The sequence below is a fragment of the Osmerus mordax genome, chromosome 2 (genome assembly GCF_038355195.1).
Source record: "Osmerus mordax isolate fOsmMor3 chromosome 2, fOsmMor3.pri, whole genome shotgun sequence".
Lineage (NCBI taxonomy): Eukaryota > Metazoa > Chordata > Actinopteri > Osmeriformes > Osmeridae > Osmerus > Osmerus mordax.
In genome coordinates, this window is record NC_090051.1 from 3,992,632 (window position 1) to 4,017,038 (window position 24,407).

Below are 24,407 nucleotides of genomic sequence, written 5' to 3' on the forward strand. Positions count from 1 at the left end.
GTAGCCTGGTCGGCTCCGATTGGTTGCAGTCTTACCTGGCTGCCACGACCACTGACTGGCGCTGTCCATTCAGGGTGAAGGCATGAGGAACACCCCATTCATCCTCACTCTCCCTGATCTGGAACACACACACGCACCAGAAGAAGACGGTTAGAGTTGCAGGAAATGATGAGGGGGAAAAAAAGAAGAGAGGGAGACAGAGAGAAAGACTGTGAGAGAAAGAGACAGAGAGAGCAAGCGAGAAAGATAAAGAGAGAAAGACGGATAGTGAGAAAGAGAAGGGAGAGAGAGAGAGAGGAACAGATGGCGAGGGACATACAGTGGTGCAGCAGTTCATTCACAGGAGGTAATGAGTAGCTTGTGACAGTAGTTCCACTGTGTCCTGCCAGAACTTGAAAGGGAGGGGGGGAGGTCGAGGGACTTACTGTCATGCCACGGAGCTGCAGTTGCCCGTGCACTTTGAACTGATTGGTGGCCGTCATCCCCCGGCTTGTGTACAGCATGACGTCATTGAACTGCCAAACAGAGGGACCGGGGACAGAGTGAGGGAGCGTCTATATCGGGAGCTTGGTTATCACACACAGACCAATGGAGCTGGAGGAGGGCTGCCCAGTACACCAGGCCCCTCTGTTGGTGTCTGGGATCAGGCTAACAGATCTAGATAACAACACTGTCGCTCTGGTTCATCCTGCTCATCACACACGCCGCAGAACCCAGAGGGGGAGGAGGGAGGAGAGGAGGCGGGGAGGAGAGAGGTGAGGAGAGGAGGAGGAGAGAGAAGAGGGAGAGGGGGAGGAGAGAGGAGGGGAGAGGAGGAGGAGGGAGAAGAGGGGGGGGAGGAGAGAGTAGGGGAGAGGAGGAGGGAGAAGAGGAGAGGAGGGGGGGAGGAGAGAGTAGGGGAGAGGAGGAGAGAGTGGGGAGAGGAGGGGGAAGAGGAGAGGAGGAGAGAGGAGGGGGGAGGAGAGAGTAGGAGGGAGAAGAGGAGGAGGAAAGAGTAGGGGAGAGGAGATAAGGAGACCACAGCCCCTGGGTGATTGAACACCCAGTCAGATAGGGAGCTGCTGCATAGGATATCGATAGACATTCTTCAGTATTTTGCCCTCACAGAATGATTGCATCGATCACATTCTGCGTAGTCAAGGATGGATTGATATATTACAGGAAAAACATTCTTTGCTGGAGGCCTTTTCCAGACAGCTTGTTGAGGCATCCTAACCTGATGAACTCCTGAAACACATTGGATGAATGGGAGGGCTGTTTAACATCAGATACAAGGTGAATGAACGATATAACATCAGCTTCAAGGTGAATGAGAGAACTTTGGGCCCAGCAGCACCTGTGACCCCCCCTTCCCTTTCCTGCCTCGACTCACCCTTCCTGGAGCCACTAGATTGTCAGCACCAATCAGATCCTTCCTGAGCTCCAGAAGCTTCTGGAAGTTCTCCATCTTGATCACGCTGCCCTGGAGCTGGTCCACCACCTCAGACACGTCGGCCAGAGCAGCTGGAAACAGCAGAAACGCTCCGTGAGAAACACAGCATAGCCCAGCACCGTTCATGGTGCACCAGGGGGCCCTACGCTGCACCAGGGGCCCTACGCTGCACCAGGGGGACCTACGCTGCACCAGGGGGACCTACGCTGCGCCAGGGGGCCCTACGCTGAATCAGGGGACACTAAGCTGCACCAGGGGGCCCTAAGCTGCACCAGGGGGCCCTAAGCTGCACCAGGGGGCCCTAAACTGCACCAGGGGACCCTAAGCTGCGTCACAGGGCCCTAAGCTGCATCAGGGGGCCCTAAGCTGCGTCACAGGGCCCTAAGCTGCATCAGGGGACCCTCGGCTGCATCAGGGGACCCTCGGCTGCATCAGGGGGCCCTAAGCTGCACCAGGGGGCCCTAAGCTGCATCAGGGGACCCTCGGCTGCACCAGGGGGTCCACGTCTGCTCCCTCAGTGACCCCCCCTGCGTACCTCTGCAGTCCCTGAAGTCCCCGTGCGTGGGCGGGTAGTGTTTGCACAGGCGCTCCAGGATCTGCTTGTAGTGGGCGAGGCGGTGCAGCGGGCGCAGGATGAACACGTTGAGGGGCACGTAGCACACCTTCTGCAGCTCAAAGTCCCTGCAGAGGGCCTCCAGCCGGCGCGAGGCCCGGCACGCCTCCTCCAGCTCCAGCAGCACCTCCGCCTGCCTCTGCAGGTGGGCTGTCAGCGGCTGCAGGGACACAGAGTGGGGCCGGGTGAGGGGACACATGGCTGTTTTATTAAACCGCTTTGTTCAATTCATGCAAGTACGTTAAATGGAGGGTTAGGGTTATTTGAACGGCTTAGTATTTAAATGATTTTTTGTATTTTTTATAAATATATGAATAATTCCATTTTTGTAGAATATAATCCATGCAAATGTGTTGTAATATATGCATTTGTTAATTATTTACGCTCATTTTTATTTATTTATTTGAATGCACTTTGTTTCTTCAGGCAGGTCTTACCTTCAGCCCCTGTAGGTTCTTCAGCATCACGTCCCCGATGCGCTGGTAGTCTCCCTTGATGTGGGCGTTGGAGCGGCCCTCCCTACAACATCAGCAAGGTGAGTTATTCTGTGTGTCACAGTGGAATAATAAACACAGGTAAGCTGGGACCCTTATTCACAGATGCTCCCGTATTAATGCCTGGACCTTCCGAGGAGGTTGAAGGGAGCGGCAATGCAACAGGTGACCACCAGGTGGCTCTCTTGAGTGTGACTTGTCGAAGGTGGTTTGCTTCTCCGCTATGCAGACACACACTGAGAGGCCTTCCGTTTACTATGTGAACCACGACACGGGACTAGACCCTCTCAATGTCTCCTCTCTGATATGTGGCCCTGGTTAGGGTTCTCACGCAACCTGCTCACACCCCAGAACAACAGAGTAGCGCTCAAATCAATCATAGCTAGCAACACTATTTGAATATTCAAACCAGGAAGGGAGTATCGGTGCGTTGTCTAAGATTTGTGTAGACAAATATTCTGGCGGTTGGTGAGGTTGTGAGAAGCAGCTGGGCTGTGTTTCCAGTGAGGGGACAGTCTCAGATACACAGACGGACAGACCAGCTCTCTGAAGGTGTCAGTTCTAGTGCCAGAACCTGTATGAGTCACCATGTCACTTTGCATGCACCATGTCATCTTTATACGCCACCATGTGTGTGTCTCCCTTGCCAGTATGTGTCTGGGGTGTCTGGTGACCGAGTTCGTATCTGTGTGTGTGTGCATTTGTGTAGGTGTGTCTTGGTGTCATAGTGGGTGTGCATGTCTTGTTGTGTGTGTGTGTGTGTATTACAGTGAGTGCGTGTATGTCTGTGCGTGAGAGAAAGAGTGCGTATCAGAGTGTGTGTGCGGCACCAGACTGCCTCATTAAGAGTATAACACAGCCCTGTAGAGACCCACAGGCAAGGAAACCTAGCCTCTATGCTCCCTGGCTACTGTTGCCATAGAAACCCCAGCAGCACCTCTCGTCACCGTGGGGGGGCGTGTCTGGGAGGTTCTCAGACAGGACGTCAATACAGCTCACTAACGTCACTAACGTCACTAATGATCACTCCAGATCTATGACACTGGAACCCAGTGCCACCAGCTCTGTTTTCATCCCCCGTGGGTTTGTCAGCAAACAAGTTGACATTTTCAGCCTAATTGCCCTAACTACCAATTAGCTTCGCCGGTAGTGGATGGTAGCTTGACCGTGACCTATCAGCATGACTCATGGACGGGGAGTGTGTGCGTGGACGCCGAACTCACCAAAGAGCCAGCCTCTGCTCCACCTCCCTCAGGAAGTGGGAGTGGAACTGGTAGAGAGGGTCCAGGTTGGAGAAGACGCTGGCCTTCAGGGAGTCGGGGGTGGCCTCGTCGTTCCCCACCGAGTTCTGAAAAGACTGACACACACACACACACGCACGCACACGCACACTTGAACAAGGGCCCTCCATTGTGCAAAGTGTGCCCTTTCTCCACTGCAGTCGCCCGAGGAGCGAAGCTCTCATCTAATGAAGAGAATCTCTCTGCTGGATTAAGAACCCTCTCCACCCCCGCATTAAAGCTGACACGTTGCCAGAGGAACTCCGCTGATCCGGTTGTCTAACAGTCACATGTGGGTCTCCTGACTCCACATCCTGAGCTACCCCAGAGGAGGAGCGCTTGATGAGGGGGGGGTCAATAGGCCCCACGTTCCCCACACGATCCTGGGGGGGGGGGGACGACGACACACACCTCATCATGGACAAGCTCTTCAGTTTAGGGGAGGAAATGTGGGCTGTGCGTGTTGGCGTTTGTGTATTTGTTGACGAGGCAGGGGAGGGGGGCCGAGCGGGGAGGGGGGGGGGGGGTGTTAGGCTCAGTTTGGAGGAAGCCGCAGGGGGCTGGAGGGGTTAGGGAAGAAGGCAGGGGGCCACAGCTGTTCCCCCTCTGAGGCACCAGCCAACTAGGGAAGAGAGGATAGAGGAGGTTTTGCAACACACACACACACTCACTCAAAACATCGGGATGAAGGCCAACCCAAATATTTATGGGATGCATAAAAGTCTTGTTTGAACATCAGAGAGTTTGAGAGGAGCAGTGGGCGCTCCACAGCTGTGCTGATGTGGTGGTGTAGTCTGTCGTGTGTGTGTGGTGTGTGTGTGTGTGAGCTCTGGAACCATGCAACTCCACACTCACAGCAATCACTGGGAAACTGTCTCCCCTTGTAACAACCTTTAATCTCCGGTTTTCTTGGCGGCTCCGGTGAGAGCACTGTACCATGGTGTCTGTATGTTTGTTAGGACTAAAACAGGAAGCCAGCTTGAGGGAGTACGGTACCTACAGTACCAGCCGTGTCTCCATCTGCGATGGAGCCTTGAGGGAGAATAACTGACAAACTCGAGGCCCACCTGTTTAAAATATCCCAGTAGCACAACTGCCCTGGTTCTCTGTGTGTGTTATGCCAATAGCAGGCTCTGTTGTGGAGCAGCTAGCTGGAATAATCAATGTTTCTGCCCAGAGAACAGCAGAGGGGGGGAAAAGTTAACTGAACAGCAGTTAACTGACTTGGCGGAGGGATATCCTCTGGCGGGCCTTACCACAGTCACCACCTCCAGGTCCTTCAGATAGGTCCTCTCTGTTGTCAGCAACTCCTTGGCGATGAAGTAGGCCCGGTCAGTAGGGAACCTCTGCAGCGAGAGGGGACGAGGACACACTTTAGTCGAGAGCAGATCGCCACGCTTCCTCTGGGGGGTGTATTCATTCTCTGTGATATGAGCCTCCATCTCTTCTGCGGTCTGAGATATTGTCTAACCCAGTTCTATCAGCGGGGCTGGTCGGAGGTACACAGCGCTAGTCCCTGCGGAGGGTTATTTAGGCCAGGTAATCTAGGTCTACTTCTTGCCTGTGCTATTCCCATGAACAGGGAGGGAACCGACGGCACAGGACTCCAGTCTGCGGGTTCTAAACCGCGCCCGGAGCACAAACCTTCCTGCGAACCTCGTCCTCGTCGTCGGTGCGGACGCTGCCGGCGTCGTGGAGCAGGGGGCTGGTGAGGGGCGAGGGCTGCCGCCCGTCCGGACTGTGGCCCGCGTGCTCGCCCGGCCTCTGCCCTCCGTTGACCAGACACTGGGACGTCCCCGAGGAGGCGGAGAGGTGGGGGCTGTTAGACACCACGCCTGTGGAGGGGAGAGAGAGAGAGAGAGATAGAGATATAGAAAGAGATAGAGAGAGATAGAGATAGAGAGAGATAGAGAGATAGAGATATAGAGAGAGATAGAGAGAGAGAGAGGGAAAGTTAGACGGGGGAGAAAGAAAAGAAAATGTGACAGAGAGAAACAGCGAGGGAGAAAGGGAGAGAAAAGCACTGGTTAGTGCTGAATAAGCAGCGCGAAGCTCCTCAATTTGCAGCATGTAAGTGGAATGAGCTCTAGTGTTGGCCTAGCCTGAAGCTAGTTGGCAGCACCCAGACACACAGTTATGACTCACTCTCCTGTCCAGACAGCTCTGATCTGCTGCTCATGTCTGGGTTGGTCCTGCTAGCTACCTAGCCATCTACCTCACACACACACACAGCTGTTTAGCTACTGTAAGCAGGGTGCCTAAGAGAACTAACCTACATCATGACACTTTGCCTGCGAGCGGCAGACAGCATACTTGCCCACCACTGTCTCCATCGCCTGATAGCACCACAGAGGACATGAACACAAGGCCCAGAACGAGCTGGTCGAGATGGGCACCACTACAGGCTACAAGAGGGGGGAACCACGGAGAACCGGAGAGACACACAAGACAACACACCAAGGGTCGGCGGACAACACTTCACAGGCATGGAACGCACCCACATCCGGAGGACTACAGGGGGGGGGGGGGGGGGGGGGGGGGGGGAGTACGGCGGGGGGGGGGGGCTATCAGCTAGCACGAGGTGACGCTGAGGTCTTTGAAAAGATGACGACGGAAGCCCGCTTGATAAAAAGGTCAACTTTATTGACTCTATTGATAGTGCACAACCGTATACAGTGTTAGAGAGTGAGTCTCTCAGCAGGGGGGGGGGGAGGTGCTGGAACAGGAGAGAGCCCGGCATGGGGCCACAACACCAGACTGCAGCTCATGTGAGGAGGTGAGACTGAGGGTGAAAGAAAGAAGGGCAGGGGGGAAAGCAACACATTGAGTATTTCCATAAATAGCTAGCAAATGTGTGGCCTGGGGGTATTAGCGGGTACAGTATAACAAAGACATCTTGTATTGATTTCTGTGTGCTTTATCGTCATAAAGAGTAATGTCTCGATGTTTTGACGTCTGATTCTGCCTGATTAAGAATGTGACACAGACATGAGGACAGGACACCTAAACACCATGCCTTAGCCCAGGGTTAACCTCATCAGACATGCAGGGATTAAACAGTCGCTAGAATGACACCGGTGGCACACAAACAATCACGTCTGAAGGATCTGCGACGGAAGGCTGGCAGTGTGAGGGAGAACGGCATAACAACTAGTTGCCTTACGGATTCCGGTAAATACCGGACGTTTCGAATGTTCTCGGCGACACCGAAGGCCCAGGTTCACCTGGGAGTGTGGAGCCCATCGCCGCAGAGCCGTGTTTGGTGCGCCCGTCAGGTTACACCTCTGATGCAGTGATCCAGCCACACGCAGTCCTCTCCCAGCACCACATCCTCACCTCACTCCATCCATCCATCCACACGGAAACATGCAGCCTCGAGTCCCTTCTGGAGTCGGTTTCCTCGACAACCATTTCCATTTTTAAAAAGGGAGAGTGCTGTATCAGACCGAGCGATCCATAAGTAATTTTGGAGGCCGTACGAAACATTTTGGGAATAATTCATAAGGGAACGGAGCTACATAATACATAAGTAATATCTCCTAACCATCAGTGTTAAAACTTTCTCAGCGACCCACAGCATCTGCAGTGACAGTGATGGATGAGCTTGGAGGCTTTTTTGCGGGGTTGCCCTTAAACTGCCTTTCACACACGCACACACACACACACACACGCACGCACACCGGAGCCTGCTTCTACATTCCGGTCCCTTTCCTAGGTTCTATTCTCCGGGGGAACTGTCATCCTGGGTTCCCTAGATTACATCATCCTGGGTTCCCTAGGTAACAACCTATCCCCGCCCTCGTCCAGACCTCTACATCCTCTGCATGTAGTCGCCAGGATCACTGCATCACAGAGAAGCCATCCGAACCCCTCTTCCTCTTCAGACAGGAAGTGACAGAGCAGTAAAACACGGGGACAGTACAGTAGCAGGTGGACATGCATGCAGAAGGAAACACACTAAACAACTTCCAGTGCATGCCGACAGGACACAAACAGTGATTACATCAGACAAATGAATTTTGAGAAGAAAAAATAAAAGCATTGTGATAATGTGGACAGAGTTACCCTTATCGAAATAGCAGGCAGCAAAGAATCACAAACATGACAATGAAGAAGGAAGCAAAAAAAAAAAAGACAATAATGGACGAGCCAGAAAACAAACAAACAAAAAAGCATTTCAAAGATTTGCAAACTTGCAGACAGGGCAAACTCGCAAGCTAGGCAAAACCCAACACTGTTTGCACACAAAAATAAAAAGTAACAAAAATAAAAGATAGAAATGGGACAGCAAGGTGTAACGGTGGAAAACTGCCTGCCTGGGGCACAAGAGCTGCTCATCGTAGATTGGCTGAACCAGCGCTTCTCCAAGTTCCCTCTCACACTCCAATGATACATGTGTTCCACTTCTGGTTGAGAATCGTGCCCTTAGGGTTTGGATTAGGAGGCTGCTTCAATAATCCTCTTATGACAAGATATAAAATAGTTCGGCGGTTGGCCTACTGTACCACTAGTGAATACACAGTGACAATTACCAAGACCTAGGCCCGCAGTATGGACCAGGAATTCATGTAAACATGAGTTGGGAGTATGGGTGCTGTGGACCATTCTAGAGGTCCTGTTAGCACCCAACAGACTTACACAAACACAGGCCTTTGCTAGCACTACTATCGCTACGGAAACAAGCCAGGTAGCGTCTGCCCAGTATAAACAAGGCATAGAGCCAATACGCTAAGTAACTCCATAAATATTGGATTAAAACAATTGATGCCACAGCACATCATACACAACAATGAACAATAGCAGGAAATGTCCCTCCGGAATCACCTTTGCTTCCTCTAAAGGTCTATTAAAATCCGTCTACGACAAGTATATCAGCGATTAGAAAAACGGTACACGTACAATGTTACAGTGTACAATACTGTCCACTACTCAGAGAATGGACTGCTGTGTGTGTGATATATGTTCCCCCTGTGGGACAATAAACGAAGGCATTTGACTGAGTTCAGCCCAGCAGTCCATCCATCTAGAACAATCGACCGTAGGCTCCGCTCTGAGCGTGGGGATAAGTGACGAGGAACATGCAACTCGACAAATCCGACTCCCTCGTCTCCCGTCCATCACATTAGTAAGGACCCAGGTCTGTCCAGAGCTCTCTCATCATTCGTATGCTCTCGCTTGTTCAAGATGACTTGGCACTATAAACGTCCTCTGTCTGTCCGTCTCCCTCTGTCTGTCCGGCTCCCTCTGTCTGTCCGTCTCCCTCTGTCTGTCCGTCTCCCTCTGTCTGATCAACAGGAGCGAACACAGAGACTGTGTAAATCGGAAGGGGAAGGGTTCATTCTCCCTGTACGGTACAGAGTACAGTACTCTCTCTCCTCCCCCCATCCTACTCTCTTCCTAAAGGGCAGAGGACACCCGAGGGGCTGGCCAAGCTCTAGCCGACCCCCCTGCCGTCTGAGGGGGTGGGGCATGAATGGTGCTCAGAAGCCCGGACCTCCTGAGCATGATCCCAGGTTCACAGGCAGACGCTGGGCATGGCCGACCCACCAGTAACCCCCACCTCCACCCGACCTCCAGTCCAGGGTTCAGCTCAGAGGTAGAGCAATTCACAGCTGATCGAGAGGTCTCAGGTTCAAATCCCACCCCCCGTACGTCGCTTTGGATTCAAAGCGTCTGCTAAAACGGCACGTTATTTCGGAGCTGGCCTCCGAGGCTGGCCTTAACAGCTGAACACCTGCGCCCCGTCCTCGTCACTTAAGGCCAGGCAGCCCTCCTCGCCCATCTCCTCGTCCAGCTGGAGACTGCCGAAGGAGAACGTGTTCCTGGGCAGGGCGGGGGAGGCGGCCAGGGCGGGGCTTACGGCGTGACCGTAGCCCGGGGCGTAACCCCCGGTAACCCCTCTGCCCTCCGCCTCCGAGTCGCTGGACTCGGAGCCGCTGCTGGCGGAGCCGTCGGTCATCTGGACCGCCCCGATGTGGTGGGCGCTGCCCCGCCCGCCGTAGCGACTCTGCGCGGGGCCGAGGCGGGGCTGGCCGGGCGCCGACAGCCCATTGGCCAGCATGCGGCGCTCCAGAGCGGCCGCACGCTCGCTGCGGGACAGGACGGCCCGGGGCTCGTGGGCGGAGCCGGTTGGTAGCGACGGGTCACCGTCGGAGCGGTGCCGCTCGTTCCGGAGCTTTCTGCTCACCGTGGGGGAGGAGCCGGCGACGTGGGATAGGCCCTCGTCCCGACGCCCTGCCCCCCAGGCGTCCCAGCGTGGGGGGGCGGAGCCGTGGCCGTTCTGCTCGGCGTGGCTGAGCGAGGCCGTCCTATGGGAGACGCTCACCGCGGGGCCGGGGCTTTTGGCCGCGTGACGTAGCCCTAACGGGCTGCTCGCACCCCTCGCCTCCTCGCCCAGCGCGGGGCTGTGGAGAGGGTGGGCGTAGTACGGCGGGCTGGACGGCTCATCCAGACCGCGGCAGACGCCGAGTGGAGTCTTCGGGGAAGGGGTCACCTCCCTGGACCTCATCCTACCCGTAAAGAGCTCCTGCTGGGGGGGCCAAGCCCCGTTCACCCCCCCTGCTGCCTGCACGCACACCTCCCCCCTTAGACCCTCACTACCCTGACCCCTGCTCCCCCGGGTCTTGCCCACGTCATACTGGTACTGGTTATCTACGTCACTGCAGTCGATGTAGGGGATGGAGGAGCTGTTGGCCCTGAGTCCCCGGGCAGGACCTGGGTTCAGATGATCCGGCTGTCTGGTGGGACCCGGGGCGTCCTCCTCTCCGGGGATTGGCTGGTCCTCGCGTCCGTTCCTCTGGGAGGCAGGGCTGGGGCCGGGGCGGGGCCCGAGGGCCGAGGGGTCCTCGGCGCTCACCAGCACGGACTCCTTCCAGTGGCGGCGGGGGGGCGTGTCCAGCCTCTCGGCAGGGGCGCTGCTCACGGTCTGGGGAGATCAGAGGCAGAGAGAGGCAGGGAGATCAGAGAGAGAGGCGGGGAGGTCAGAGAGAGAGGCTGGGAGGTCAGAGGCAAAGGCAGGGAGGGGCAGGGAGGGAAAGTCACGGAGGCAGACCGAGTCGGGGGGAGACAGACGGAGGCAGGGGGGGGATGGGAACACGGTGGGTTAGAACACTCAGAGTCATTGTGCTTTGCTCACCAAGGGCCATTTAGACACTACAATTACGCTCTCATCGGCTTCCCTCTACATAAAGGAAGACACACAGGGCTGGCTATCAGGCTTCATTAAGCACTCAAGCCTCTAATGGCCTCTACGTGGACGGCAAGGCTGATGGAGACACTGACTTCTTTTGGCACATCTGGTCGGCGTGGGGAAGGCAGGGGAGAGAGCCGGCTGTTGTGTTGGACCCTGCTGTGTTTCCTGTGGGGAGACACGGTGACAGGCGGGTGTGTTATGTAGCCGACGGCTCCTGTCGGAGCCATAGAAAAAAAGGCTGCTTTCGTCAGCGACTGAAAACCGATCGAGACTCTTACCTTTCGAAGGGGATCTTCTTGAACTCGGACTCCTTCACGTAATCAATCACCTGCTTCTGGGTTCGCCCGCTGCAGAGAGTCACAGAGGAGGAGGTTAGTGAGGAGGAGGAGGTTAGTGAGAAGGAGGAGGTTAGTGATAAGTGGCAGCAGACTTGTCTAGGTGACAGTTGAAATGAGATTCTGAGAGCCAGCGGTCCTTCATTAGAGCTCCCGTCTCTGGTCCTTGGATACGCTGCTTTACAGAGGCCCGCTTTACAGAAGCCCGCTTTGCAGAGGCCCGCTTTGCAGAGGCCCGCTTTGCAGAGGCCCGCTTTGCAGAGGCCCGCTTTGCAGAGGCCCGCTTTGCAGAGGCCCGCTTTGCAGAGGCCCGCTTTACAGAGGCCCGCTTTACAGAGGCCTGCTTTACAGCCCTGGTTACCTGAATCTGAAGGAGGATCCCCTGGTGAAGATGACGGGCTTGGGTTTGGGCTTGGGCTCCTCGAAGAGGCGGAAGAAGGCGTGGTACTCCACGCAGATCTTCCAGAACACCTTGCAGCAGTCCCGGCTGGCCATGAGGAACTCCAGCGTGTCCTGGTAGGAGCTCTTCTGTGGGGGCGCAGGAGAGGCAACGCTCATGTTATTGTGGAAAGATTCTTAGTGTTGTATGTATTCATTCAGCAGATGCTTTTATCCAAAGCAATAAAAGACAGGGAGAGGGGGGATTCGAACCTGTGACCTCCCGATCTACAGTCAAATGCTCTACCCACTGAGCTTTATCTATATCCCCCATTATTGCTCATTAGTCTCTATATGAATGGAAGGTTTCCCTAGGATCTAGTGAGGTGACTCACATTCAGGTCTGGCCTCAGCTTGATGAGGAAACGCTTCCTCTTGAAGCTCAGCTTGCGCACCTTGGACCAGTTGAAGGCGTTGATCTTAGTGTGTCCCTGCGGAGGGAAACGACCAACGCGCTTAAGAGACGACGCGCGGAGACGCCAGACACATGGGCCACGAGCACCGTGCCATCCGGCCGCCCTCCAGGGACCTCTGGCTCACCTGAAAGACCAGCACCCCTGTGTGCGCCACGGCCAGGCTCAGCTTGGTGCCCTCGCGGTCCTTGGCGGGGTGCAGTCGTACCCCGTACATCTCCAGCCTGCGGGCTACCTCCAGCAGCTGAAAGTCGGACTCTGCCGGTGTCTGACCCCTAATAACACATCCTGGGTTACTGACCAGTCTCGAACTCCATCAAAATAAGGTACTGGAAACAGACGACAGTACTATACTGCAGTACAGGTCTACTAGATTGTTGAACCGGTAACATTACAAGTTTCCACTTGTAACACTACTGGTGCTACACAGAGATTATACCTCACTGTCAATCATCCTTCAATAGATATATTAATATGTTAACTAGGATTGAGGTAAGGGCCTAGCTCCAGCACACATTTACATTCAGCTGACAGTAGTGAGGTTGTAAAAAAAAGAAAAGAAAACGACACATTCCAACTTCCTTAATCCTTATCTGTGGAAAAGCTTTCCAGCTTCCTGTGTGCACTACTTGATTAGAGATTTAACTCTGGGCTTGGCGCCCGGCCAGAAGAATAGTGGTTACAGTCATTATTGGAAAAAAGGGGAGGGTGGGGGGGGGGGGGGGGGCGGGGGGGGGGAATCTACCAGGGCCTCTTTAATAAGTCTCCCTGGGCCTTCAGTTCTGGGCTGTGGTGTGGGGGTGAGGATGGGGTCGGCACTGGCTGAAGTTCTGAGCCGGTGTGTATCAACAGGGACGCTTGGAGAAAGAAGTGAGGGTGTCTGTGTTTCAGTGTACAACGGAGTGCATGCGTGTGTGAGTCAGCATGTTTCCGTGTGTGTCTGTGTGCATGTGAGCGTCTGTGTGTGTGGAACCCATCCACTGAGGTTCCCAGTAGAGCAGACCTGGCACATGAGAAGTGTGATGATTAAGGGAAAGTGCCGGAGAGAGGCAGGGTGAGAGGCAGGGAGAGAGGCAGGGAGAGAGGCAGGGAGAGAGGCAGGGAGAGAGGCAGGGAGAGAGGCAGGGAGAGAGGCAGGGAGAGAGGCAGGGTGCTGGGGAGAGGCAGGGTGAGAGGCAGGGTGAGAGGCAGGGTGCTGGGGAGAGGCAGGGTGAGAGGCAGGGTGAGAGGCAGGGTGAGAGGCAGGGTGAGAGGCAGCGTGAGAGGCAGTGGGCCGGGGAGAGGCAGGGTGAGAGGCAGGGGGCCGGGGAGAGGCAGGGTGAGAGGCAGGGTGCTGGGGAGAGGCAGGGTGAGGCCAAGAAGCTGTTGCCTGCCGTTAGCCTGTCAAAGGTAAACATGACCAGGAGAATCCCAGGTCTTACCCTTCCAGGTAGGGGTATGTTCATCAGCAAACAGTTCTAGTTACTCTAACTTCCAGATATTTTTGTTTCGTTTTTGTGTCTGTGTGTGTGTGTAGGGGGGGTATTATTGTTTGATAAAGCAGTAAAACATTCACACACCCACAATTCCCCTAAGGCACCATTTAACAGAACCCTACTTTGCCTTGTCTAAACATGATGGGGGATTCCAGGAGAAATGCTCCATTCATTGGCATGCTTTCCTGATCGTGTCACCTGTACATGAACCATTCCCCTGGGACATGTAAAGGTCTGTTTACGGCCCCTTTCCTACTGAGAGCAGAGTGGAATAACCCCTCCACACATGCCAGGGTCCCAGACAACACAGAGCTACTCACACATTCTTGGAGTGGAACTCCATGATCTTATCAATCAGGGCCATTTGGTCTGGAATGTAGTTGTTGTTGAGGAGGTGCGACCGACATTGGCTCTCCTCAAAGTCCCCGATCTCAGCTGCACGGCACAGGAGAGGACAGGTTATCACAGGGCCCAGGACAGGACAGGTTATCACAGGGCCCAGGAGAGGACAGGTTATCACAGGGCCCAGGACAGGACAGGTTATCACAGGGCCCAGGAGAGGACAGGTTATCACAGGGCCCAGGAGAGGACAGGTTATCACAGGGCCCAGGAGAGGACAGGTTATCACAGGGTCCAGGAGAGGACAGGTTATCACAGGGCCCAGGAGGGGACAGGTTATCACAGGGCCCAGGAGAGGACAGGAGATCACAGGGCCCAGGAGAGGACAGGTTATCGCAGGGCCCAGGAGGGGACAGGTTATCACAGGGCCCAGGAGAGGACAGGTTATCACAGGGTCCAGGAGAGGACAGGTTATCACAGGGTCCAGGAGAGGACAGGTTATCACAGGGCCCAGGAGGGGACATGTTATCACAGGGTCCAGGAGAGGACAGGTTATCACAGGGCCCAGGAGGGGACAGGAGGGGACAGGTTATCACAGGGCCCAGGAGGGGACAGGTTATCACAGGGCCCAGGAGAGGACAGGTTATCACAGGGCCCAGGAGAGGACAGGTTATCACAGGGCCCAGGAGAGGACAGGTTATCACAGGGCCCAGGAGGGGACAGGTTATCACGGGGCCCAGGAGGGGACAGGTTATCACGGGGCCCAGGAGGGGACAGGTTATCACAGGGCCCAGGAGAGGACAGGTTATCACAGGGCCCAGGAGAGGACAGGAGATCACATGGCACAGCGCAGGGTGTGAATCCAAGCCTCTAATCAGATATAAATTCTCAACATTTGCATGCATCCCTAAAATAGAACAGATAACTCTACAGAACTGAGATATACTGCATCCTCACCACAGATAATATTCTGTAAGTCTGACAGATCACTATGGTGTCAGGAGGTTTGAGAGAGAGAGCGAGAGAGAGAGCGAGAGTTTCTGGGCAGGGTGCGGACATGTTTGCTCATTCTCCACACACGAGCGCCCAGAGAGGAGACAGAGAGGTATCCATGGCAACACACAGATTCCCGACGCAGGATGCAGAATCTTTTATGACACAGTTTGAATATGGTTCTGCATCAACAACATCATGTGCATGTCCTAGTTATCTGCTCCGTTGACTCTGATGTGTGTTGTATGCGTATGTTGTACGTGTGTAGGTGTATGTGTGTGTGTGTGTGTGTGTGTGTGTGACAGACAGCCACGAAAGAACAGGTGAGGATAAGTCTAGCTCGGAGATAGAGAGTCAGACTGACAATCAAGAGTTCGACAGCGTGAGCTGAATGAATACCAGTCAACATCATGAACACTTACACTGGATGATGTTGGAGACCAGCAGGGCGGCGCTACTGTCGTTGCAGGTCAGTCGTCCACAGGCCAGATCCTGCCTGACCTGCAGAGCAAACAGGTACCTGCCGGGGAAGAACCACAGAAGGAGAGTGACTCAGGACAGCATCCAGGCCTGTTCTACACCAGGACAGCATCCAGGCCTGTTCTACACCAGGACAGCATCCAGGCCTGTTCTACACCAGGACAGCATCCAGGCCTGTTCTACACCAGGACAGCATCCAGGCCTGTTCTACACCAGGACAGCATCCAGGCCTGTTCTACACCAGGACAGCATCCAGGCCTGTTCTACACCAGGACAGCATCCAGGCCTGTTCTACACCACAACAAGAAGATCAAAGCAACCACAGGGACGGAGTTCGAACAGTCATCTGTTGTTTGTAAGACGCACTTTTGTGACATCTACACGTCTGTGACATACCCTGGACTGACTCAAACGAGCTAATTGCTCTGCGGGGTTTTGCCTGTGTAGCGTACAGCTGTATGTGCGGCATGTGGTGATGATACAGAACTGTCGTGTCAAACGCTCGTCACAGAAACAGTTGGATCAAAGCGTAAACAATCCCTTGATTACGGTGATTAATGATCAAAATCATGAAGGGGAATCAGATGGCTGAGCAGTTAGGGAATAGGGCTATTAATCAGAAGGTTGCCGGTTCGATTCCCGGCCGTGCAAAATGACGTTGTGTCCTTGGGCAAGGCACTTCACCCTACTTGCCTCGGGGGGAATGTCCCTGTACTTTTTGTAAGTCGCTCTGGATAAGAGCATCTGCTAAATGACTAAATGTAAATAATCTGTATGAATTACAATGTGCAGCCAGAACTGCCACACAGAAATCAGAAAAACATGACATAAGCAGGTCTAGAACACATGACTCCCTTCGACACGCATACACACGCACACACCTGACCTGAGAATGACTTACTCTAATGGAGCAAAATATGTGCTGACTGACTGCAGTGTACAGAACAGTCTCCAGTCCAGTCTCTTACCTGGTGAGTTCCTCCAGTAACTGGGCGTGGTCTGGAGGAAAGAACTTGACCACGAACCTCAGGACCGTGTGTTTGGGTCCTGGAAGCACGAGACCACAAGACACGCATATGAACCGCCTACACACCACATCTGCTGTCATGTAAAACGTCATGCAGTCTGGATAAACATCTCAACTTCTGTGGTTTTTCCATCATGTCCTCACACTAACCAATGAGGTCATTGTATTTTCAGCTCTTATTCCAGACAAGTCCTTTTTGTGAGCCTTTCATGGCCTTCCCAACACAAGACTGATGTTTTATGACTCAAAATGTAAAACTTTGACAACAGAGCCTTAGACATGAAGAAAGACGGTTTGCTGTGTGTGTTTGTGCGTGGGTGTGTGTGTGTGTCTGATTAAGTGTGGTCACAAGAGACCACTTAATCTTCCCCACAAGTCTGCTGGCTGTCTCCATTTTCATGTGCTCCTCTTACTATATTAGCTCAAGCTCATTTCGACTTCGACCCGGCCAGCAGCATAGAAGCTTCTAGCAGTTTACTTACGTCTGAGTTGCTTCATGATTGGCTTCAGGAGATCCAGCCAGACCTTTGTAAAGAAAAACAAAACACATTTGACCCTCGTCAGAACCGCGAGAAAACTCGAAGGCGGCGTGCGGTGAAAAGGGGATCTTGCGCTTGAACTCACATTCATCTTGCGATGGTCGTGAAACTCCAAACCAAAGTAGTCGCCCTCGATGAGGTTGAGGTGGGAGCACACGAGGTCAAACAAAACCTTGCCCGAGGCACGTAGCTGTGGAACAAGAACAACAAGACAGGGGTTAAAGGTCAAGATGAGCGTTTGCGCTTTCTGTAATTAACTCAGTCCTATCCATCAGGATGCCATGTCAGATATGCCAACACTCCTCAGAGTCCAAATACAATACGATGACCAAATCTGTGTCTCCAAAAGACATTGATGACTGACCGGCAGTTGGCCCTTAACCAAAGATAAGCATCAACCATGACCATTGCGCAGTTCGGTTCTGGGGAGACGCTGGCTGAACGCATGGACGGACGGCAACTACAGCGGATGGTATTCCACTGGTTCACTAACCTCCCCTCCCAGGTTCAGTTCACAGCCCCCTCCCCCCTCCAGGCTGTATCTAAAGGCGAGGGGGGGGGATGAGAGAAGGACTTTGTTCTGGGTTACCAGCGTTGCGACTGGACTGACGATGTCCCAGCAGCCTTTGAAGCTGATCCACAGGCACAGTCGGGCTCACCTAGGAGCCCCCTACCTCCCCCCTCCCTCCCCCACTACCTACCCCCCCACTACCTACCCCCCCACCCCACCCTGTGAAGTCTGACTCATCTGGCAGTCCATCCCCGACGGGTTCTTTCCCAGGGCTCCTAACGCAGCCAAAGCACCCTGGAAACCTCCGGTTAGCCGCCCTGCCTCCGGAGAGGGTAAAAACCTCGTCCTTTAAAAAAGGCACAAAGGGAGTTTTTCAGCTAGCAATAGCTAACTGTTCCTTCCTGGCTTAGATAATGAGTCTTCGCCGTTCCTGGCGACCATTCTCTCTCCCTCCAATAACAGATAATAAGAGGGCCTGACGCGAGCTGTTTAGCATCGAATGAATTACTGGACACCCTCTTACTGTTAATGGAACAATCGTCACCGGTCACCCAGAATAGGATCTCTGGTGTCAACTTATGTCAAGTCATGTTCTTTATTTTCTCTGTTGGAACCCTGCCCTATCCTCCATTAACCCTGTACAGTACTCCCTCTCTCTCTCTCCCCATCTACCTCTTTCTCCCCCATGCCCCCTCTTCCCCTAGCCTTCATGTCTCCCCCATCTCTTCTTGTCCCCTCCCCTCCCGACTCCGTCTCTCTCCCCCTCTCTCTCCAGCGTGGCTGTATGTCTCTCTCCCCCTCTCTCTCCAGTGTGGATGCATGTCTCTCTCCCCCTCTCTCCAGCGTGGCTGTACGTCTCTCTCCCCCTCTCTCCAGTGTGGCTACATTACATTTTACATTACATTTAGTCATTTAGCAGACGCTCTTATCCAGAGCGACTTACAGTAAGTACAGGGACATTCCCCCGAGGCAAGTAGGGTGAAGTGCCTTGCCCAAGGACACAACGTCAGTTGGCTTGACCGGGAATCGAACTGGCAACCTTCGGATTACTAGCCCAATTCCCTCACCGCTCAGCCACCTGACTCCCTGTCTATCTACATGTCTCTCTCCCCCTCTCTCCAGTGTGGCTACACGTCTCTCTCTCCCTCTCTCTCCAGTGTGGATGCATGTCTCTCTTCCCCTCTCTCCAGTGTGGCTACATGTCTCTCTCCCCCTCTTTCTCCAGTGTGGCTCTATGTCTCTCTTCCCCTCTCTCCAGTGTGGCTACATGTCTCGCTCCCCCTCTCTCTCCAGTGTGGCTGCATGTCTCTCTCCCCCTCTCTCCAGTGTGGCTACATGTCTCTCTCCCCCTCTCTCTCTCCAGTGTGGTTGCATGTCTCTCTCCCCCTCCGCAGCATGGCTGCATGTCTCTCTCTCCCTCTCTCCAGCGTGGCTGCATGTCTCTCTCCCCCACTCTCTCTCCAGCGTAGCTGCATCCAGCAGGGTGGAGGGCAGCACACCAGAGAAGCAGCCGTTTCCATGTGCTACAGTCTGGCTGATGAGGAACCCAGACCTCAGCAGAGCTGAAGGGAGAGGACAGGAGCCAACACACACACACACACACACACACACGTTCAGCTGCACCCCAAACTTCACCAGCTGCATCAGACCACACCATGGAAAGAGAAACTGGTATTTTCCATTCCCGGTTGCTCTGCTGAGAAGATATTCTACACGTCTAAGTTGTCTGCATGTTCTCATGCATTTTATAAATATCCCCTGAAACACGAACGTCAAAGAGAGGCATGGCTTCAGACGGAGGAAGAGTTTTCATTCCAGAGTCTGAGTGGAAGTTAGACCAGGGATGAGCGCAGTGGCAGAGTAAGGCACGGATGAGGGCAGTAACACAGTAAGGCAGGGATGAGGGCAGCAACACAGTAAGGCAGGGATGAGGGCAGTAACACAGTAAGGCAGGGATGAGGACAGTAACACAGTAAGGCAGGGATGAGGACAGTAACACAGTAAGGCAGGGATGAGGGCAGCAACACAGTAAAGCAGGGATGAGGGCAGTAACACAGTAAGGCAGGGATGAGGGCAGCAACACAGTAAAGCAGGGATGAGGGCAGTAACACAGTAAGGCAGGGATGAGGGCAGCAACACAGTAAGGCAGGGATGAGGGCAGTAACACAGTAAAGCAGGGATGAGGGCAGTAACACAGTAAGGCAGGGATGAGGGCAGTAACACAGTAAAGCAGGGATGAGGGCAGTAACACAGTAAGGCATGGATGAAGGCAGTAACACAGTAAGGCAGGGATGAGGGCAGTAACACAGTAAAGCAGGGATGAGGGCAGTAACACAGTAAGGCAGGGATGAGGGCAGTAACACAGTGAGACTGGGCTGTGATTAAAAGCAGCAGAACTCTGGTGTAACAGTCCTGCCATCTGTGAGCAGTACCGACACAATGATAGCCCCCGCCATTAATGAGTCATCATGATTGATAGCTAGGAGGACGCCGCCGCAATCACTCTGCACGCACGCACGCACACACACACACTCACTCACTCACTCACACAGGGGTGCGGCAGACATGGAGTACATGCACTCTCTGCAGACACACTGCACTCAAGGATACAGCCTCAATGCACGCCCACAGGCACACACACTCCCATGTTCCGTACGTACACACAAACACACACAGAATCACATGTCACCCACGCATGATTTCTGGCTCCATTCCACATGGCAGCGCCACACTCCCCCGTCAGAAAGGTCACACTACATCAGCAAATACCATGCATGGCAGCTGACATTTCTATCATGATCTAGAGGACGGAGGAGGATGGAGGCAGGAGGAGCCAAGAGGCAGGAGGAGTCAGGGGTCGGGAGGAGCCAAGAGGAGGCAGGAGGAGTCAGGGGTCAGGAGGAGACAAGAGGAGGCAGGAGGAGCCAAGAGGCAGGAGGAGTCAGGGGTCGGGAGGAGCCAAGAGGAGGCAGGAGGAGTCAGGGGTCGGGAGGAGACATCAGGAGACAAGAGGCAGGAGGAGTCAGTGGTCAGGAGGAGATGGGAGGAGAGGAGGACCCAGCAGAAGCCTCAGGCCTCTCTCTCCCAGGCCTGCCCTGACGCGGCTGTCTGGAGGCCCGGGCCAGACAGCCAGAAACTCACAGCCATGTCTGGCCCTGTTTGAACACGGCCTCACAGGATGTTGTTTACATCTCCGAGGCGGAGGGCGGCTCTGCTTGCTACGCTAACCGCAGCCTGCCTCGTCAAGACTGTGGAGGGGTAAACAGGGATGACAGCTCGTCTACACAGCTTCTTGTGTTGCTAGTTAAAGTCTAGCTAACCCCCCACTCCACCGCTCCCCCCCACCCCCCGCCTAGTAGTAAACTCATGTTCCAGACACCAGCCACAGTCCCCCCCCCCCCCCCCAGGGACACATTGGTACGGTCCACTTCACCCACGGTGAGCTAGTCCAGGGCATCCCAAACCCCTTCGGGGAGGGGGGTCAACACATGTATTTTATGATCCCACAGGCTCAGAGCACCGAGGAGTCATTCCTGGTTAGACGCGAGAGCCTCCAAGCACGCGCGAGTTGTAAGCCGGTCTGGGTGACTGAGGCTAGCCTGGGACGACCCAGGAAGCAGTATACAGCAACTAACCACTGCAAGTCCCTGTGAGGGCAGATAAAACTGTATCTGTAAACCAGTGGAGGCTGGTGACTCGAGTAATTGGAGAGGATAGGAGGAAAAGCACCCGCTAGTCAGTTCCTTTTATTCTAACCCAGCAATAATACGACTTCCTCATCCTAATGCAAGATTACCATATAACTAGGGTAATGTTAGACACCAGATAGCTATCCCGATCTTCAATAAGTAGCAGATATCATATCTTCATACTAACTGATGTCTGTAACCGTGGGCAAGCAGCGGGCCTGGTGATATGGCAGGACGGGGGCTACAGGAGCACATTCATAACCTCTCGGGTTATGCACGGCGGTGCCTTCATTAGAAACAGATGTGAGAGGGAGAGAACTGGAGCTCGGGTTCCCCTTCCCTGCCTTGTTGTGTTAAGCACAGCCTTCCAGAAGGATCCGGACGTCAGCCTGCAGGAGATCAGGGAGCAGCCTGGGTGTCCTGGGGGTGGGCACGGCGTGCGTTGTGACGTGTGGCTGTCTTGACAGCGTTTTGCTGCAAGTCGTCGGCTATCATGGACACACATGTACCATATGTATGTGTGTGTGTGTGTGTGTGTGTGTGTCAGAGAAGGCCAGGTCAGAGTGGCTCTTCATTGAGATTCAGGAGGTGTTGCAAGCTTAGAGAGGGAGAGGAGGCTGGAGGCCGATAATCCTGTCAACCAATCCCCCCCAAAACTCAAGTGTGAACTGTCTGTGTGTGTGTGTGTGTGTGTGTGTGTGTGTGTGTTGGGCACAGGGTGTGTGCTTAGAATAGGGACTCTGAGCTTTACTTTCATCTCTGTGAAAACTTACAGTTATGGTCTAGGAATAAATGGTGCTGGGCTTCCATAAGTGCCCATAGGAAAACCCTAATGTGCATCTAATGCTGTTTAGTCAAATATAATGCATGGGTTGCTGTATCTAAGCTGGAATGAATGGGAACCAGAGATAAAGATGCCTGCTCTGCCCGCAGCCCGTCACCAGCCCACCCCCCCGCCCGCGCTGGGGAAGAACGGCAGAGGAACAGACACGCAGCCAATGTGGGTTAGCCTGCCACAGCTGTCAGAGTCATTATGTCACTGCAGGACAAGTCCGCTATAGGTCCAGGAGGATGACCGTGACAGAATCATCCCCTGGATTCTGGAGGGGGTGAGGGGGGTAGAGGAGGGGGTGGCCAGCTCCCCCAACCACCCCCGGGCAGCCCCCTCCCTGCCTCCCTGCCTCCCTCTCTCCCTGCCTCCCTGCCTCCCTGCCTCCCTGCCTCCCTGCTCCCTGCCTCCCTGCTCCCTGCTCCCTGCCTCCCTGCTCCCTGCCTCCCTGCCTCCCTCCCTGCCACTGGTGTCTGCCTGGGCTTAATGTCCAGTGAGGAGGACAGTGGGACACATATCGATTGTCCATAAAGTGTAATTAAGTGTATTGTTGTGACTGCAGCCCTGCTGAAAGGCTAGCAGTGCAGCACTGCTGGCAGCAGACCCACCCCGCTGTTAATCTGGGGGCCGCGCAATAAGCTAATTGATTTAACCGCTCCAGTTTGCACCCTTCTTCCGCGGAAAATACACGGCACAGAACAACAGATCGTGAAAAAAAAAGATTGAGGGGGAAAAAAATACATAAAACGGCTGACATTTCCTGCATTTGATCTCCTCCTGTTTAAAATATATTTCCATACTGCATTTTTATCCTTGACGCCGTTTCCGGCGTACAGCTTGATCTTAAGCAGCTACATGACTGACTGAAGGGATCATGGAAATAAAAGTGAGGGGTTGGGGTATTTCTGAGGAAGCTGCGCTCGCTGGAAGACCAGCCGTCTTCCCCCCCCCCCCTTCCCACAATCCCTCCCAGCACACTTGAAATTCCGGCACCATGCTGGTTCGTTTCCACAGCCCGGCCACTGAAAGCCTGGGATTACCGTCACTGTGTGAGATGCACTGCTACCACAACAAACACCAACCCCTCCGCGACTAGACTACATAAGGCCGACATTAGCATTCATACTTCCACACAATAAGACATGACTGTTGATGTGCAGTCCCCAAGGCTTCTGTCAGAATATGCCTACAGATAGACATGCGTGTCCCTTATCACACAAGAACATCAATTAGCGCCGATAACGAGAGCTCGACGGCACGCTTGCCTCTTTGATGTTTAAGCCAGGCGGTCTGTTTTCACGGCTGTTGGCCGCCCGAAGCATGCTGGGGGACTCTGCTCGGCGGTTAGACGTGCTGGAACAGCGGATTAGAAAAGCCCTTCACCTTTCACGACCTGTATGGACGTGTTGACCAAGCGCGCGGGATACTGAGGTATAACATACAGTATGTGTGTGCTCGATCACACATCTTTACGTTTTTCTGGGGACATGAAATGACACGTGATAATAAAATGGACACCTGTAGTTGGACACAGCTACATGAACCCATTCAGATTGGGTCTGATTGATCTACTGTACACTGAGGCTAATCAATAGGTTAACTGACATATTAATGGAGTCCAAGTCTCACTCACAGCTTCCACAAGGTCAGGTAAACGAGCAGATTAGCAAGTGCTTTCGCAGGTCTGCATGCAAATGGGAAATAGCTTGGAGAAGTCACGAGCCAATGTGCCGTTTTCCCCACAATAAATCACATGGCTCTCCAGTCTCCGGTATCTGGCTTTGACCTTCAAAGTAGCGCGCCTCATTATCCACCAGCCAGCCCGCTCTGCTGAGCTGCGCTCCAGCAATGGCGTCCTGGAACAGGCCTTCCGAGGGACAGCACGACGACGACCTCACACCACAAGCTGCGGCAAAATCTCTGTTGACGTGAACGCTGAGCCGGGGCTCGCCGATGTGTGCCAATATGCCAATCAGATCCTGGAAACACACCATGAGCCAATCGGATCCTGGAAACATACCATGAGCACATTGGCGAGAGCGCCAGCGTTTGTTGATGACAGACTAAAACATGAGCGTTCCAGCCAAGCCCAAACCGCTCGCAGAACTGGTTTGTATTGTATACATTCTCCTGGTGTGTTCCAACTAGAGATCTCTGCAGATGTGGATGTAAACAGGTCAGGGGCATGTCTGAGAGAACATTCTTGTTGCTGAGCCATACTGTACTACAGTTTATAACTGTATGTATGAACATGTGTATGTATGTATGTATGTATATGTGTATATATGCCTCTCAATAATACGATATGTATTCAATAGGGAGGCGGTG

General features: G+C 53.9%; 1 protein-coding gene across 1 annotated transcript in view; it reads right to left on the reverse strand.

Annotated features, from left to right (window-relative positions):
• Window positions 1-24,407, reverse strand: part of LOC136958581 (FERM, ARHGEF and pleckstrin domain-containing protein 1) — a 53,373-nt gene that overhangs the window by 4,547 nt on the left and 24,419 nt on the right. Inside the window, 21 exon segments of the mRNA XM_067252591.1 lie at window positions 36-118; window positions 426-515; window position 670; window positions 1,160-1,227; window positions 1,373-1,503; window positions 1,968-2,205; window positions 2,483-2,564; window positions 3,763-3,896; window positions 5,076-5,165; window positions 5,464-5,654; window positions 10,534-10,744; window positions 11,101-11,176; window positions 11,290-11,358; window positions 11,708-11,874; window positions 12,120-12,215; window positions 12,325-12,472; window positions 13,993-14,107; window positions 15,427-15,524; window positions 16,453-16,531; window positions 16,994-17,036; window positions 17,136-17,240. Of these exon segments, the coding sequence (XP_067108692.1) occupies window positions 36-118; window positions 426-515; window position 670; window positions 1,160-1,227; window positions 1,373-1,503; window positions 1,968-2,205; window positions 2,483-2,564; window positions 3,763-3,896; window positions 5,076-5,165; window positions 5,464-5,654; window positions 10,534-10,744; window positions 11,101-11,176; window positions 11,290-11,358; window positions 11,708-11,874; window positions 12,120-12,215; window positions 12,325-12,472; window positions 13,993-14,107; window positions 15,427-15,524; window positions 16,453-16,531; window positions 16,994-17,036; window positions 17,136-17,240 (2,315 nt within the window).